Source organism: Apodemus sylvaticus, chromosome 9, assembly GCF_947179515.1.
Source record: "Apodemus sylvaticus chromosome 9, mApoSyl1.1, whole genome shotgun sequence".
Taxonomy (NCBI): domain Eukaryota; kingdom Metazoa; phylum Chordata; class Mammalia; order Rodentia; family Muridae; genus Apodemus; species Apodemus sylvaticus.
The window spans coordinates 59,322,986-59,341,588 of record NC_067480.1 but is presented as its reverse complement, the minus strand read 5'-3'; the positions used below and the strand labels follow the sequence as shown (position 1 = coordinate 59,341,588).

The 18,603-nt window shown below is 40.5% G+C and overlaps 1 protein-coding gene across 1 annotated transcript in view; it reads right to left on the bottom strand.

Moving 5' to 3' along the window:
• The window catches only part of Hecw2 (HECT, C2 and WW domain containing E3 ubiquitin protein ligase 2), a 243,026-nt gene that overhangs the window by 130,049 nt on the left and 94,374 nt on the right, over positions 1 to 18,603 (bottom strand). The window contains exons 2-4 of the mRNA XM_052192901.1: positions 17,648 to 17,755; positions 7,415 to 7,509; positions 1,752 to 1,827 (exon numbers count right to left, since the gene is read on the bottom strand). Coding sequence (XP_052048861.1) covers positions 1,752 to 1,827; positions 7,415 to 7,509; positions 17,648 to 17,755 — 279 coding nt within the window. The remainder of the gene's footprint in view (positions 1 to 1,751; positions 1,828 to 7,414; positions 7,510 to 17,647; positions 17,756 to 18,603) is intronic.

Here is an 18,603-nt window from a genome sequence, read left to right as displayed (position 1 = left end):
CGTTTTAGAATTGATGTTACAGAATTCTGCTCATCTCCTACGATTTTTACCCATTTCTGCCCACTCAGCAAATGTCTATCTAGTGAAGTAAAACAAATCACAGGTAGCCAGCTTCTATGTGAACAGAGGTGGGAATGCTAGCAAAGTATTTAAAGATGGACTCACTGATCTCCTAGAGTTTGTTTCTTATTTAGAGGAAGATACCCTATGATTTTACTTTCCAGTTAGTAATTCTCCTGCAGTGAGTTGACAGCACTCCTTCTGAATTTAAAATCAATACGTGACTGCTATGTTAAAAATGATATTCAGCAACCCAACACATCATTTAATAGCTCTAAGAAATGGATAAAGTATAGCTAACAATCAGGGGCTAATTGTTCCCTATTATCACCAGAGGCTTCAGTTCCCATAGCTTCTCTAAAGCATCCTAGGTCTAAAGCACAAGCTGTCAGTCAACAGGTCTTCAGGAAGCAGTGTCAGAGCTAGGCAAATGCTACCATAAATGAAGGTACTTTAAAGTCTCTTACCCAGATACTTAAAAAATACCAAAGATCCCAAATAAAATTTATTTGTTGGTCTAATCTGAACCATAAGCCACCCACCAGGTGACAACTTCTAAGATTCATCAGGGAGTTGAAGGAAGGAAAGAGAAGAGGCCTTCAAATAAATAGCCCCACAGGAAGTGAAACGGACCACCAAACAAAAGGACCACACCCAGCAATGGGTGGGTGTGCAGTCTGGACTGGTGTGACTGCATGGGTGGTGGTGACTGCTCTCACGGTCTCTGTCTCTGTCTCACGGTTTAGCTGCTGATCCTCAGCTGCAGTATTTAAGCAGTGGAGAAAAAGGAGTCTCACTTAAACTTCAGACGTTCTACACTTACAAGAAGTTTCTTTACAGAGTCAGATAAACCTCAGGCTTTGTATAGCTATCACCAGCTGTCCACCTAAACTCCAGTTCAAGCACTGGCTTTCTTAGAACATTCTTGGCTTTATAACTTCCAATTCATTCATGATAGGTCAGTGGTTTTCAAAAATTTTTGACAGTGCTTATGTACAAAATACAACTTTACATTTTTATGGTGCATCCCAGTGCACACAAATATTCATATGCATACTTTTTGTGTCAAAAATATCAGTTTGTGTAAGCTGTGTCTCATCAAGATATTTCCCCTTTGGTAGTAAGCCCCAAACTTACTTCTATGCTAGTTTCAACTCAGTCAACTTCACAATCCACAAAACAAAACTCAGCCTGAAACGGTGCTATAACTGGACGGTTCACACACAAGCAGGAGGCATATTCTGCCAAACAGAAAACCATTATCTTTTTACTTGTTAAATTTATTATTTTTAATTTCATGAAAACACCCATCTGTGCTCTAATTTTTTATGTGCAGTCACCACAGGAAAAAAGTATGTCTTTCTTTTAGTTTTCTTTAAACCTTCAAATCTTTCCCTTTCTACAGCTGAAGCAATCACAACTGGTTTAAAGTCAGCAAAGAGCTTTCCACACACCTTCCATATACTCACACTTACAGTCCTTCCTTCATGAGAAAACCCGGCAGAAAGAGTACTTTCCAAACATAACAATCATTTAATTTTATCATGGTAAGATATTTGACTTTCTAGAAGTATGATCAAAAGAGCTTAAAATAAGCTAGCTTACGGGCCACATGGTACTGTAGAAAGAATGATGGTGTCCTACATTGAAGCTACACAGCCTCAGACTGGACACCACAGCCAGACACTTACCAGACAATGTGAAGCTGACGAGTTTCCTAGAGTGCAGACTTCCTGAAGCACCTCCTTCCATGCCTTCTGCCCCCATCTGAGGAGAAAAATGTGTGTGAAATCTCATACTGGAATCATGTTATCTAATGGTCCAGGGACCCTCATCTGTTTGGACTTACAATGAGGTTTTCTTTTTTTAAAAGGCATTATAATGCATGTCTTCAATTTTTCAAATTTTCGAACAGATATGCAAATATAGATTCCAAAATACAGGATCAAAGGTTTATATTTAATCATTACCCCATTAAAATATGAACTTTGAAATCTTATATAATTAACCTACTTTACTGCATGTCCTGTATTTAATACGAATATAGTTTTGCATGGTACACATTCCTAGAATCGAGCCCTCAGGGGGATGAGGCAGAAGAATCATAAGTTTGAGGCCATCTCTGTTATCTGTCTGTCTGTTTTTCTCTCTCTCTTCCTCTCGTGTGTGTGTGTGTGTGTGTGTGTGTGTGTGTGTGTGTAACTTAGTTGTTGATGGTAGCAGTATTTCTGCTACATTTGAGACAAGGTCTTGCTAATAGCTCAAGCAGACCTGCTTCATTTGGAGAGACTCCCTACCTTTGAGATGAGGTCACTCTTGATATCCAACCAAATTTCACAATTGTCATCACCACCACCACCACCCCATAATATTGGACCATTTTGGCCCATCTTCAGCAGGAATTTTTCTTAGGTTGGTTTGGCCAGAGTCACTGTACCCTCTACCCGCTCTCTACAAAGCCCAAATTTTCAGTTGGCCTTGAACTCGGGATCTTCTTTCTTTTTCCTCTCAAGTGTTGGGATTATTAGAATGTGCTACCATGCCTGGATGGATATACTTGATGCATAATGATTATATTTATATTACTACTGAAACCAAACATTAAATTCCTTCATATTTAATAAGAAAGCCAGGAGTAAGTACCTGGCTGTTGTCAGATTCATTAATATGTGCCATGTCATCCTCCCTAATTCATATCTGAGTATTCACAGGGTGTCCGGCCTGTGCGGCTTCTGGTGTAGCGTAGTGTAGGCACACGGCCATTGGAGCCAGCCATATCAGGATCATGTAAGGCTACTGTACAATCATTTTTTTTTCTTAAAAACTTTTGAATAAATTGAATCTTATATGAAACTAGTACTTTAAAGACTACAAAGCAAATCTAGATCTTTCTCTCAATTTCTGTACAATTAATGCACAATTTATGATTTCTAAGAATAAAGCTCTTCGTGGTACTCTGACAAAAGAAGTCTGTATTACAAGAAGAGACAGAATTGAAGCAGAGTCGATTCTGAATATGTAAAAAATGAAATCACACACAGAATTTAATCATGAAATTCATATTAAATCCTACCGAGGTTCCTTCCCTGACCAAACTCATGTGAGCCCTCAGTTTAATCAGGCCTGACCTGAGGCTTCTGTCTCCTACTTGGTAGATTATAAAAATTCTACACTGTTTAGCAGGCACCCTTATCCTCAGTGTGACAGCACTCTTGAGATCAAATTCCTCATCTCTCACCAGGTTCCAGCTGCCATCTGATCATCTGGACTGCCTTCGGCAAAAATTATGTTTAAGTTAGTTGTCAAGAGTTACTGTATCCCCTTGGCTCTTTCAGTAATTTTTCATCCACTGACTCTGCTTCATGGACATAAATCCTCACTATCCTATGTTATGTCTGAATCGATCCATTTCTATTTAGAGGTCTCTCTTCCCTGACTGCACCAAGTTCTGGGTAAAATCTGGTTTTATTCACAATTTTCTCATTTGCACCACTGTCCAGTGCTGGGTGTCTCTGGTCTGACACTTCTTTGTCTTCAATGGACTCCCACCTCATATAGCATCACAGGTGACCACCACGGATCCAAGTCAAGATGTAATGTACACTTCTACAGTCTCCCTGTGCCTTCCACACCACAGACAACATCATGCGGCAATTAACTTCCCCAGATCAGTTTGTATCAGTACCAGTCAATTCTCTTTATCTATCCCATCCTCCCTTCCCTTCCCCTCCCTTCCCTTCCTTTCCCTTCCCTACCCTTCCCTTCCCCTCCCTTCTCTTCTCATGTGTGGATGTGTGTGTGTGTGTGTGTGTGTGTGTGTGTGTGAAGGCCAGAAAACAGCCTCAGTCATTAACTCAGTCACTTTTCCCCTTTCCTTTGGAGGCAAGGCCTCTCATTAGCCCCCAAATTCACCAAGTAGGTTGGGTTGGCTAGCGAGCTAGTCCAGGGATCTGTCTGTCTGTCTCCACTTCCCCAACAATGGAATTACAAGAGCGTCCAGTCACGCCCCACAGTTTTTATGTTTTCTAGGGATCAATCTCAGGTCCTCACACTTGCAAGGCAAGGGCTTTATTGGCTGAACTATATAACTCCCCAGCCCCCTTAATCCTATTCTCTTGATGATCTTAGGCTGTTCATTCAACAAAAATGTGAGTTGTTACACAGGTTTTATCCCTCTGACTCTCAATTCCCAGGTTAACAGAGTGGAGGCAGCAGCAGAGTGTCTAGACAGCAGATCCTGCAACTTCATCCTGCCTTCTCGCAGCACACAGGGCCTGGGGCAGGTGAGCCAGATCCCTGTGACAGATGGTTGTAACCTACACTGCCTGCTGTTCCAGGACAGCAGGCTTACAAACCAGAGCCTTGCCCCAAGTAGAACACACTGCCTGGTAAGTAAGACACGGCCCTCCAGGATTATAACACGTATGTCTAACAGGAACTTGTTTATGCCGAGTGAGTTATTTGTGACTGAAAATGTTCATAGACTGTCTTCCTTTAAAACTGGCACCTCTCCTCTCCCTCTCTTTTTTGAGACATGATCTTTTGATGTAGCCCAGGTGGACAATTCACAATCTTCCTGTCCCAGCCTCCTAAAGTGCCAGGATCACAGGCATATACCACCAAACCAGACTTATAAACTAACTAAAAAATTTTTAAAACCTACAAGGAATAAAGGAAGACACTGACAATTTTCATTTTAAAAATGTAATTTATTCTGTGGTAAGACTTATCTAAACCAATTATCCAAGAATTCATAGAAAAATAAGTGTCAGCTCTCTGGCAAAATGCTCATCTGAAATAATGTTCAAAGAATACAGCTTTCTCTCACACTACAATAAAGCCAGGGAAGGCCAGCCATTATCACAAAATCCAGGACCACTTGTTATAATATAATATAATATAATATAATATAATATAATATAATATAATATAATATAATATAATATAATATAATATAATAATATTATATATATATATAGGCATCTGTGTTTAGAGAGAGGTTTTTAAGTAGACTAACTCCATAGATACATTGCAGGAAATTCAGAAGCTACAATGCCAACCAAGCACTGAGATAACCAAGTATCCAAGCCTGCCCCTGCCGCTGAGGGGTTTCCTGTTGCAAGGCTCACAGTCACCTACTGTGTATGCAGATGAATAGTGATGTCAGCATCAACACACAAATGACAGAGGAGGCAGAGGTTCCCACTCTTGATTCATCACAAAGGGATTTGTGAGAAAGGGAATCATAGGATTACTGCAATGGCTCATTTCCTGACCTGGAGAAATTCTCAGCTGTCTCCCTCAGGTCTATTCTTTGAATCTGTCATGGAGTAATCATACTAAGCAAGCTTTGTGAATATCAGTGCTGTTACTTACAATAATTAGAGGCATGCTGTATACCCTAGGAACTACCAATCTGCTACAGTGGCATAGCACTGACCTCCCCAAGGGAGGTCAGACCCAAGTGTTTCCAGACTGCTCAGAAATCTTCTGACCACCGCTTCCATTAATGAGCTCTTTTAATCAAAATGTTCTCTCCTGACTGTAGTGTTGTTGTCTACACGAAGCTCTGAAGTCATACTGAAGCACATTAACTCTTCCCAAACTGCAGGCTTTGACAGGGCGGTCTCACTGGAAAATCACTGCAAAGCAGTTAACTCACGGTGGGTTAGACAGGCCCCCACCCCCACCTTCAGTAACAACTAGATCTTGGAACTGCTCAAGTCTAAAAGACTTGAAACTCAGGAAGTGCTGGCTTTCTTCTTAGTATTCAATTTCATTCAAAATGAGTTTTTCAGAGGTTTGATTAGAAACATCTCTACTCTTTTAGGTATGTAGCATTAACAATATTAATTTTTCATTTTAGCATCTTAATGACCAGAAAGTCTAATCCAGTTAAATGGGCATGGTAGGTTTTATAGTCAACAATTGTTAACTATTTTGTGACCCACAGTCTTATGCAGTAATGTGGGCTATTTCTGCACTATGTTTATTATACTGAGAAAATTCTAATATAATTTTAACCATTGAACATTTTTGATGCATTGTTCCTCTTGTCTGCATTTTTTTCCTTTTTCCTCTTTACCCAAGTAGCTTCTCCTCATCATCTGGGCTGTCCTTCATTCAGAACTTTCTGGTCATGAGAGATGGCACTACACATGCTCTCACAGTGACACTTCACTAGGCTTCATACAATGACAACTTAAGTGTCATTGTATGAGGCCCTGTCCCTTGGTAGAGCAGTGACAGTGACCCCCCCCCCCCCCCACTTCTTAGCATCTGACTCCCAGCAGGAGACTCAGCACGTAGCAGACACACCCACCAGAAACTCATCTGAATAATAATAATGATTAAATAATGATTGCTTCAGAGGCACCAGCACTGTCAAAGAGTATGACTAGGCAGGGCTGGACAATCTCAAAATGTCATCTGCAGAGAATGTTTTCTGAATTTGGGGGAGATTTGGGATAACCTGACCACCTGTCTGTTTCCAAAAAAGCAACATCTCTATAAATGGATGTGCGCGCGCGTGCGCGCGAGCACACACACACACACACACACACACACAGTGAAGATTCTATGACATAGGAGTCAAGTTTTTTTCTAGACTTTTTACTAATGACAAAACCTTTAAAGATTTACACATCAGAGTCAAGAATCTTCCTAAACCATTGGTTAATTATGAGAATTATTGATTTTTAAAGTTGATCTAACCAAAGTAAAAAGTCAGAAAACTGTAAAAGCAATCCTTAGGAGACTCTCCCAAGAAATTTCTAAGAGAGACTTTCTCTTAGAAATGGAGAGTTTCCTTTCAAAGTAATAATTATGCTTCTTCAGATGAGGGCTTGGTGAAGAAGTTGGCTCCCACTGAGTGGCCATGTTTTACCGAACAGTAGACAGAGTACATGGCACTGTGTGAGGGATTTAAGCTCAGACCTCTGAGGAAAGCACCCAGAGAGGACTCTCATCGCAACGTTCTCTTGGAGTGAAAGCTCCTTGAAGCACCTGGTAGGCAGAACCGCTATGATTTCACTGGGTGTATTTTCCATTTTACACACTGAATTTATGGAAATCCCACCTGAGATATAGTATCACAATTTCCTACTAGCCTTCCCGACAGAACACCATGAGTCCTGGCGTTCCCCTGAAGAGCAGTTAGCAAGTATTTCCCCACTGATTGGTTTTGCAGATGCAGTTATGGCAGCCTTGTTACACATTTCCTTTCCTAAAACAGTGGCCATACTGTCATGTATTTCCTTGTCATTGTCCCTTCTGACTCTGACAGGGTAGCCCAGGCAAAAAATAGAACTCTTTGCAGGCCTCAGGAGGAAGGGCAGCAATGCGGAGGACTCACCATCACAGCTGGGTTCTTCACAGTAATACAGGGGGTTGTGGCTCGAAGGGCTCCACTAATGCCATGGTAGTATTTGAAACAGATTTTGATCTCCGCTGCAAAGCAAAGGGAGAAAAACAGTTGAATTCACCGAGGAAATGCCACACCCCTCTCAGGTACTCCTTTTCTCCCAATTTTTACCACTTCCTGATGAATTTTCCTTATTTTGCTTTTCTCCATTGCCTTCTTTTTCACGGGGTCTTGGTATGTACACCACCTAAGCTAGGCTGAAGCTCACTTTGTGGCTCAAAAGAGCCCTGAACTCTGAATCCTCTTACCTCAGCCACCGAGCCCAGCTTTGCTGAAACTTCGTAAGGGCATCTCAACTGCATCAGAAAAACAGTGCATGCCAACAATACACTGAATATACTCTGTAGAGTAAAGGTAAGACTGCGAAGACCTCTCAGCTCCACTTGCCACGGTGCTCACAGTAGCAGGCAGTGCTGTGCCTCTTGTCTGGGTTGTTATCCAACACCCACTTTAGCCTGTCCTGGGTGTCAGGTGAGCGGTCCAGGGTTTCTATATAAGCCAGCTCTGTGCTCCACTGACAGTTCTTAACTTCTTCAATATAAACAGATCATAGCTACTGCTAGAACTACAAAAAGCAAAGCAGTCTAACAAAGCATGGACTGGGTGGACTCTCTAGGAATCCACATGACTTTAATCCTCCAAGTGACTTGGATGCACTTCAAATCAGATCAGATAGTGATGAGCACAGAGACTCTTACACACCTTATAAATTTGTTTGAACAATTAAGGTGGAGAAAAGGCAAGGCATATACCCACTGCAGTTTTTAGAAAGCAGTTAGTTTCCAAAACCATGAAGTGAATGTGTTTCAGTATAAACCTAGAGTCAGGGGAATGTCTCTGCTCACTAAGGCCTGAGTTACCATGACACGTATTTTCTCCCAGGTGTCCTTCTTTAGATGCAGTGGTGCTGGCAAGCAGGGCTGTTCCACACATTTTCCCAAGTAACTTAATTTACCACTGACTTTTATGAGCATGCCAAATGGCATCCTGTGGAGTACTTGACTTGTTCACTTAAAGAGAATGATATAAGGAAAACTTTCTTCTGAGATTTTATATTGCTCCTCCTATCAAAGGGCAAATGTTAAACCCAAAGAAAGTTCCACCAGAAGCTAAAACATCAGGTCTATCTATCATCTATCTATCTATCTATCTATCTATCTATCTATCTATCTATCTATCTATCTATCTGTCTATCTACCTATCTATCCATCTATTTATCTATGTATCTAGATATGTACCTATTATTTATATATGTATCTATCTAGATATGTATCTATTATGTACATACATACATAATAGCATACATATTTTGTATGCATACATAATAGTATGTATATATATGTATGTATCTATCTATGTATCTATTATGTATGTACATACATAATAGCATACATATTATATATACATACATAATAATATGTATGTATGTATCTATCTATCTATCTAACTAACTAATGTTGTTGTTTCTGTGTTTTGAGACAATGTTTCTCTGTGCAACAGAACCCTGGCTGTCCTAGAATTTAAGTTGTAGACCAGGCAGTACTCAAACTCACAAAGACCCACCTGCCTCTGCCTCCTGAGTACTAGGATTAAAGACATGTGCCATTATGCTTAGCTAATACCAAGTCCTTTCACATATACTCATTACCACAGAATAATTCACAATTTAGTTATCATCACTAATTAAAAGATTTTACTATGCACCAACCAATATGCATGCTTGCCACTGTGCCAGAGAGAGCAAGGGACTCTGGGAGTGACATCTGGCCTAGCAGGCTCTTTACAGTTTAACTGCTGAGATGACAAGTCCAGGCATGGCAAATCACAAAATAAAGACACTAAAGAGGAAAAGCACCAGAAGGAGGAACATGGAGACCAGAGAGGAGGTTAGCGAGAGCACGGTGGAGCCTCAGGACAAGTTCTAAGGATGAGACACGAGATCTCAGGGGCAGCGAGGAGGCAGGAGTTAGGACAGGGTTTGCAGAACCTCGAGTCTACTTGAGAATCTCTGTTATCGCTCCCCGCCTCACTCAGAAGACTCCTGCAAACGGCCTTCCTCAACACTAACAGAAGTTTGGAGATGTTTTTGAAATCTACAGATACAAGCCACGCCACCCCCTCCACTTGCATTTCTGTGGCAATGCTCTGTTAAAGCAAGCCTAAGTCACAAGCTAAGGTCTGTCAGAGAAGAGCAAAACCCAGTAGCCTTTGTGAGTTGTATGGGCATGAGCTCATCTGCATCACACTATAAACACTGGAGAGCTGGCAGTCTTCGTGAGTCTGCTCGCAGCAGTACTCACAGATCAATAAACAAGGTGCGCTTTGGTGAGACATCTTCCATCCACTATTAGGTTAGAGGGCGAGGCCCACACATCTTGAAGATTTTAGTAACTAGGTAACAGACCAAGAAAACACCACTGATTGTTTTAATGGGAGGATGTTGACGTGGGAGCTTTGCTAACTGATCCATTTGGGGCATTGCTTCCTGTTACAACAGCAACAAGGACAATAACAATATAATTATCATCCATATAATGATTTAGAGTCCACACCTCCATGGTGAATTTATCATGAACTGTACAAGAGTAGATTTTTGTGGTGCCGATCACTACAGCCCTTTAGAGCTGTACTGAAGAAGGAGATAGCTGAGAGGTTTAAATCAATCAGCCAGGACAAACCATACACAGAGTCAAGTCATCAGAGAGAAGAGCAGAGTCCCAGACACAACAGGAGTTGTGTTTGTACTTGGACAGGAGCCAACCTGGTTCCTTTAACCAGATACCAGAACAATTCCTACCCTTAAAATACAGGTGAGTGGTATTATTTTTGCCTTCAGCTATTATTGAGTGTTTTAGGAGGACTCCTAAACATAGTCTTTTTAAAAATGGGAGAGTGGGATTTCGGTTAATGTACTTGAATCCCTTCATGGTGGGAAGAGGTGAATTGAAAGATTGTTCACAGGGTAGAAATGGAGGGCTGGTGCTCAGAAGGCAGCAGCTCTAACACGTCACCTCTAAGTGTAAGTGGAAATGTCATATAATGACACACAGCAGAGTCACATATACAGGGGCAGTGGGAACAAATGTAAATGTAAGGACTGAGTGTCCAACTGGGGAAGAGTCCAGGGCCATGAGGCCAGCTTCCCTCAACAGCAAGAAAGCGCATGGACAGAGGAGCAAGGCGCGCCCCATCTTCCTTAAACACTTTCCCCACAACCTGGTGTGGTAGGCAGTACATCCTCTTACTGCCTTCAAGCCACAGGGAAACAAAACAAAAGGATCTCAAGTCTGAAAAACAAGAGTATTTTCTCCAAAGCATGTACCAAAAGTGTGTTGGCTCAGAAGGCAGCAGGCCAGGGAAAGATGGGGCTTCCTGCATTAACCCATAGGGTCTGGGTGGGTTGCGGCAGTCCTAGCCTCAAGAGGAAGGATGTGGCCCGATGACATCTTCCTTTCTGAGGCCTCTTCTGATCCCTGAAGCTAACCATGAATTACAGAATTATATCCCATTCCTCTTAATAATGTGTGGGAGAGTTTGCTTATGCAATTACTAAAGCAAAGATTTAAGATCTTCTATTCGAATGCTGACAAGACAGACATGTCTCTTTATCTTGAAACTTTGAATGCTCTAATGATCATAAATACAAATAAAAGATTTCCCTAAGGTAATAGCTCCTCACTGCACCTCCACCACAGAGAGGCGGGCTGAGTGTTGGGGAGCAGAGCGAGGAGGAGGTGGGATTTCAGATAGCATTTAGGAACCTAGCATGTTTCTCATCACAGGGACTTCTCTATATCATATTTCAGTGCAATTATGTTATCATCTGTTTTAAAAATACAGACTTCTAGATCAATATAGGAATAAAATATTTCTAGATAAAGAAGGAGAAATTAGTCATCGGTTTCCTTCATAGGAAGGACACTTGTAATTGGTATGATGCCAGAGACAGTTACTTCTACCTTCACATATTTTAAAAAATACATTATTTTAATAAATTATTTATTCAAAATATATTTTCTAAAAGCAAATCAACCCAGCCATAACAGTCCTAGGCACATATAATGATTCTGTAAACTCTCTGAGAAAAGATCCTATCTATGGTCTACCTCCACAAGCAAGGGGTTTACCTCAGAGATTGAGATCTATCCATCACCTTATACCATGGCACGCTTGTTTAGGCGATTCTTCACAGACTGTTGTCATTTAGGAAGTCTGGATTATCCCGTGGAGGGTAAGCGGATATACAATTTAACCATAAAGACTGGTGAAATGGAAGTGCCCTTCTTTCTTTCATCATTTCTATTTCACTAAAACAAAGTGGATTAGAAATGGCAGTCGGGTGGGTGCTCAGGCGGTAGCTGCATACCATCTCTCACTGTAATGGGAGACATCATATAAGCTCATGTATTCTACTATGCAGTTTTCACCATTGCCCTGAGTGCTGTCATGAAATGGCCCTATTCATTGCCATATTATTTAGAGGATACAAACTGAGGAAGGTCTCACTTTAATCTTTAGACTTCTAAAGACATTAATCCATGGTCCCAGCAGCATGGGACTTGGCATTTGCAAGTTATTACAAGTTGTCTGTGGGTCTGTGCAGTGGGAAAGTCTTCCTTGGTCAAGGTACAGCATAACAATCATGAAAACAAAGAACGGGCAATTTCCCTGTGGATGTGGCAGAAATCTCATGGGATGATAGAACTGACTGAACCTAACTCATGGCACATGATGAATGACACTTGGAAAGTACCACGTCTCCAGGAATAAGAACACACTCCGTGCCAGCAAAAAAGAGAGTAAATAAATTACGGCATTAGGGTAGGGGCCCTGATGGTGAACACGGGAGGCTGAGGTCACTCGTCTCTCCCAGTAAAAATCACCCCACCACATGCATATTTTTCAAGGCACCAAGTTAACCCACTACCTCTCACTGGTGTAACTGCCATATTCACTACTTACAATGCTAATGTTGCTTCCAAGGGCTGAGACAGGTAAAATTCTAAAAATATTATAAAGTGACTGCAAACATTAGTGTTTTGGTTTTTGCCTTAACAATCACAAAGCAAGTCAGCCATCAAAGGGCACAGATTTTTAGGTTCACTCATTGATCCAAGATTAGTAAGTACCTAAAATCACACCTCAAAGTTGGTGAGGGCAAAAATGTTCACCTAAGCATGAATGAATAAAAGAAGAACCAGCTTATGAAAGACTACATAGAATAAAATCAACATCTTGGCCAACCAGGACAACAGTTGAAATCCATTAAACTTCAAAACTGGAGAAAACATACTGAAAGATGACCCCACTCAGTTGCTGCAAGCAACTCACTGAAGACAATACCCTCACTTGAAAGGTGCCTGAGAGCCTTTATAGAACCCCATTTTTAGCTTTCTTTCTTTGTGTGGATGTTGTATTTGAATGTACTATGAGTCTGCATACAAGTGCCCACTTTATTTCCTGATGTAGGGTCTCTTACTGAAACTGGAGCTTACTGATGAGGCTTCACTGTCAGCCAGTGAACCGTGGATCCCTGTGTCTGACACCCCTCCCTCCAGCCAGAGTTGGGGTTACATACACACACTTCAGATCCTGGTACTTTTTTTAGGTAGTAGGATTCAACCTTGACTACTCTTGCTTGTGTAGCAAGCCTTTTAGTACTGAACTGTGTCGCCATCCCCAGCCCTTGATTACTGTCCTAAAACAAATAAATATTCATGATGCTGATGCCTAAGGTCATCTACCAAATAATACAATCATTTTGTTTTTCCTTCAAAACCATTCAAGTATGGCTGTAATAGTATAGGCCTGGGATGTCTGAATCCTCTGACGGTTTAGCTAGACAACATGTAGTAACTTAGGGTCTGACTTAAACAGGTCATTTTTTCAAAGATTCCTATCTTGTTTGGACTTCTAATAAGCCAATGAGAAAAGATTTTCTTTCTTAAGATGAAAGAAAAATTTTGAATATTGTATTTTCAATCAGAGGCTGACAACATTCTGAATTTTAGAAGAAGCTGTAAGGCTTTCTGCCATTAGCTCCAAAGATTTGAGTAAGATTACATTATGCCGTAAAGATATTGTTTATCTCTCTTTTTTAACTCTCTTTTTTTACAAGCCCTTTGAGTATATATTATATCTCCCAGTCTACTGTTTTCCTGGGCTTCATGAGTGTGTGAATGAGTGTTTCTATACCTGTTTCTCTACTTCTTGGGCTTTCCTCTTCTGATTGTTTTGTCCTATCCAGTGTGTTAGTTTTTGTTTCACCATATCATAGAATATAATGTTTAAAATTATTATCCCACAGAAGCCTGTTTTCTCTCTAATAAGAGACAGAAAGGGGTAGATCTGCATTGGAGGGACAGTGGGGAGGAACTGGCAGGATTAGAGGGAAGGGAAACCACGTTAGGAGAAAAAAAAATCTCAAGATTGTCCAGAGTCAGACACTGGTTCAAGATGACATTAAAAGGACACCCTTTACTCCCAAGCTTGGAGAGGAAAACTCCATTTATCAACGTTTTATACTCCAAGGATCAGAATGCATGCTGGGAGTGGTATCTTTCTGGCTCATCTAGAATCACGATGCACCATTCCAGTCTTTAACTTAGACTATTTTTCTCAGCCCTTAAATACACTGAAGAGTTTTGGTTCTATGATCCTGATTGCTGTGCTCCTAGTTATATGTGTGAAAAAAATGAAGAAAGGGGTGGGGACCTACTCCAGCTCGTTCTCCAAATCAGTTCAATATCCACAGCAGAAGGAGCTATGCAGACGTATTTCCCAAGACAAACATTTACTATGTAGCATGTTATGATTGTTAACATATGAGCCTCTAATAGGAAATGCAGTGCTCTGAACATGCTTTTGGTTTTCCTTATGCATACTTCAGACCACATTTGCTTTATACTAGTGATCTGTGCCTTTGGTGACAGTGCACATGCCAAAGGTGGTATTCAGCACTCAGGCACTAATAGGAAACCGACTTTACCTTTTCCTGGCATTCAGTTCACAATATATTTTACCTAGTCAATCTTTAAAGAAAGAGTCTTATTAGAAGCCAGACCAGCTAACTGTCATGGTAGTTCCTGTCTTACAATGCCTCATAGTGCCCTCAGATCAGTATCCCAGGCCTATAGAGTCCCTGTGTTTCTGTCATGAGATGGGCCCAACACTGTATTTGAAAATGGTGGAAACAAACTTTCTGAAGGTAGTCAGAATGCCCCACAGACGGCAGTGGACAGCTAACATAGATAACTGAATGGTATTACTGGAAGTTCCTTGTTTCATAATATCATGTTGCAGCTTTCCGTTTTTTTTTAATTTTAACATATATTTAAGATTTTTTATTTATATATTTATCCTTCTCTCTCTTTACCCTACATGGCCTTTGTATATCTATAGGCTTCTAGTTTAGTTTTTTTTTTATGGGAATGTGTGCTTCTTATGTTTTTCCTTGGGCTATTTTCCTTCAGTCTGTTTGTTTTGACCCATTCTGATATGTTAGCTTTTGTTTTATCATATTATTTTATTATATTATATTAAGTATACGTCTCATTATTACAGCTTAGAAGCCTGTTTGTTCTCTAATATGAGACAAAAAGATCCCTCAGAATGCAGGGGGAAATGAGGAGGAGCTGGGAGGAACAGAGGATGGGGAAACCATCATAAGGGCATGTTATATGAGAAAAGAATCTATTTCAAAGGAAAAAGGAAGGAAGGAAGGAAGGAAGGAAGGGAGGGAAGGAGGGAGGGAGGGAGGAAGGAACTGTCTTGGTGTATGATTTTCTTCCTCCTGTTATGATAAAATTTCACAGATATCAGATTGAGACATGGAATTTAGGCCAATGTAAATCTGTGTACCAAAGCCATGACCCACCATATTTGACTCCACTATAAACTATCTCCTTTCCTCGCTGAGGTCACAGCTGTGATTCTTTTGTTGAACATGCTTAAACAGACAATATTACCAGAATGCTGGACTATGAAACAGGACACTCCTTACAGGGCAGAGGCGGGGTTAGAGGAGGCTCTTAGACACTGACTTACCAGGAAGAACTGTGGAAGAAACTACCTGAAACCTTTCATGCTGGCTAAGACCACAGATGCTGATCGTCTAAAACAACTTTTTATATTACAGAAGTTTTAGGCTTTACTGAAAGCGTTTGAAGTTCCCATCTGATCAACTTGCACTTTATGTTTTATCTTGATAAGTCCTTTTATTTCTAGTATTCATAGAATCTCTTACATGGAAATTTATTCTTAGGAGTTCCACATTATGGGAAACTTTCAAAAGCCTATGTTTTTCATATGTTAAAGAAAGAAAACTTCTGAAGATATTCAAATTAACCAGGACTAATAAACTGGTAAATCAGCCACGCTCTTTTATTATATCCATCTGCCTTTGTTCCTTCCATAGAAATACGCTCAGAATTTCTGTGTACTCACAAATGTTAGTATGACTATAAACACACACACCCTGTTACATTTTACCCAAAGGAAACAGCTGAGGCATCTCTAATGAACTACGTGCTATCTAAGTGTCTGTATTTACAAATATAGCACAGGGTGGATAGGGCAATGGTTGATCTCTCTGCATCCAATTTCTGATTGTTTGTATTTGACATTAATGGCAATCTGCCACACCTTGTTGACTTACATGTAAAAGATAACCTTCTGCTGGTAAGAAATGAGTTATGTCCAAAGCAAATAGAATTCCTAAGTTAATCCCAACAGTGAACTCTCCTTTCTGATTCCTAAAATGAATATTAGTTATGGTTGTATATAATCTCCAATGAACATTTTCTCAACAATATATATCCTATATGGGGCTTCATGATGTAGATATATAAATAAGAGCCCAAAACTTTAATAATGTTCAAATATGATTCCATAGGTTCAACATACATGTACACTATTCATGTACAGTCTCATACTGTGTCACACTCATGATTATATAGGTTCACACACATACACACTACTTAGTCTCATACTATACCACACTTAGGATTCTATAGGTTCACACAAATGCACACTATAAGTCTCATACAGTGTCACACTCATATGGTTCTATAGATTCACTCACATGAATGCTACACAGTCTTATACTGTGTCACACTCATGATTCTATAGGCTCACACACATGAACACTACATAGTCTCATACTGTGTCACACTCATGATTCTATAGGCTCACACACATGAACACTACATAGTCTCATACTGTATCACACTCATGATTCTATAGGCTCACACACATGAACACTACTCAGTCTCATACTGTGTCACACTCATGATTCTATAGGCTCACACACATGAATACTACACAGTCTCATACTGTGTCACACTCATGATTCTATAGGCTCACACACATGAACACTACTCAGTCTCATACTGTGTCACACTTATGATTCTATAAGCTCACACACATGAACACTACATAGTCTCATACTGTGTCACACTCATGATTCTATAGGTTCACACACATGTACACTACTCAGTCTCATACTGTGTCACGTTCATGATTCTATAGGCTCACACACATGAACACTACACAGTCTCATACTGTGTCACACTCATGATTCTATAGGTTCACACACATGTACACTACTCAGTCTCATACTGTGTCACACTCATGATTCTATAGGCTCACACACATGAACACTACATAGTCTCATACTGTGTCACACTCATGATTCTATAGGTTCACACACATGAACACTACTCAGTCTCATACTGTGTCACACTCATGATTCTATAGGCTCACACACATGAACACTACACAGTCTCATACTGTGTCACACTCATATAATTCTATAGATTCACTCACATGAAGACTACTCAGTCTCATACTGTGTCACACTCATGATTCTATAGGCTCACACACATGAACACTACATAGTCTCATACTGTGTCACACTCATGATTCTATAGGTTCACACACATGAACACTACATAGTCCCATACTGTGTCACACTCATGATTCTATAGGCTCACACACATGAACACTACATAGTCCCATACTGTGTCACACTCATGATTCTATAGGTTCACACACATGAACACTATATAGTCTCATACTGTGTCACACTCATGATTCTATAGGCTCACACACATGCACACTACTCAGTCTCATACTGTATCTGTATCATGTTCATCGATTACTTACGTTCCATGAAGTAGGGCCCGGGCTCAATTCGCCATACAATTTGTCCTTTTTGGGTTCCAGTCACACCCCTGTTTTTAGAATCCCAGAAGTTGGCTGGAGAATTCTCATCTGGTAAAAACCAAAGAGACAGTTTTAGCTTAATTACAACCTGTTGTCTCTTAGCTCAAAGATCAACACAAGTTCTAAAATAAGCAGAAAAAATGATAAAGAAGGCAGACAGTCAGCAAACTCTGTTTCTAATGACTACATCCTAGCACATTATTACCCTGCATTTCTGCATTTGCATCTATTTGGGGAAACCAGAGGTCTAGACGATGGCACCTTTAGATGTGGCCAGGATGTTGCCAAAATATAATATCACAATGAACCAAGGGTTGATTTACTACTACTTCAGTGAAGGGCTGAATTGTAAGAAAGAAGCTGCGGTAAACTTCCATCTATGAAATCTGTATCAAAAGTTGGAAAAGAACTAAACTGAGAGAATTCAACAGAACCCATTGTGGGTAAACAAAAGACTCAAAGTCAGGAAGCTGAGCCAGGCAACAGCATGGCTTGTGGGAACAGTGCTAAGCAGCACTAGCCAATTCCTCATGTCTTCCAGGCCAACCACTTGCAAAGGCCAAAAGAGCTAGAGCTAACATAAGAACAGTAAGAGACAGTGTTTCAACTCTGGTACAGAAGAAAGATAAAAGTTAAAGCGGCCCAGAGAACAGGCCAGTGGACAACACTTCCCAGGGTTTCCTCATAGAAACTGCAATATTCTCCTCATAGAAACTGCAATGTTCCCTCCATGTTTAGGATGCAGGGATGCGTCGCTGCTTCTGGCTCTGCTCGACTATGCCTGCCTTGGCTGAAGGCCAAAGGGAGTCAGTCTAGAACTTAATCACATTCTACTAGCTTAAAATTTTTTGTATTGATTGAAAAGCATATGATAATACTGGCTTTTCAAGTCACAT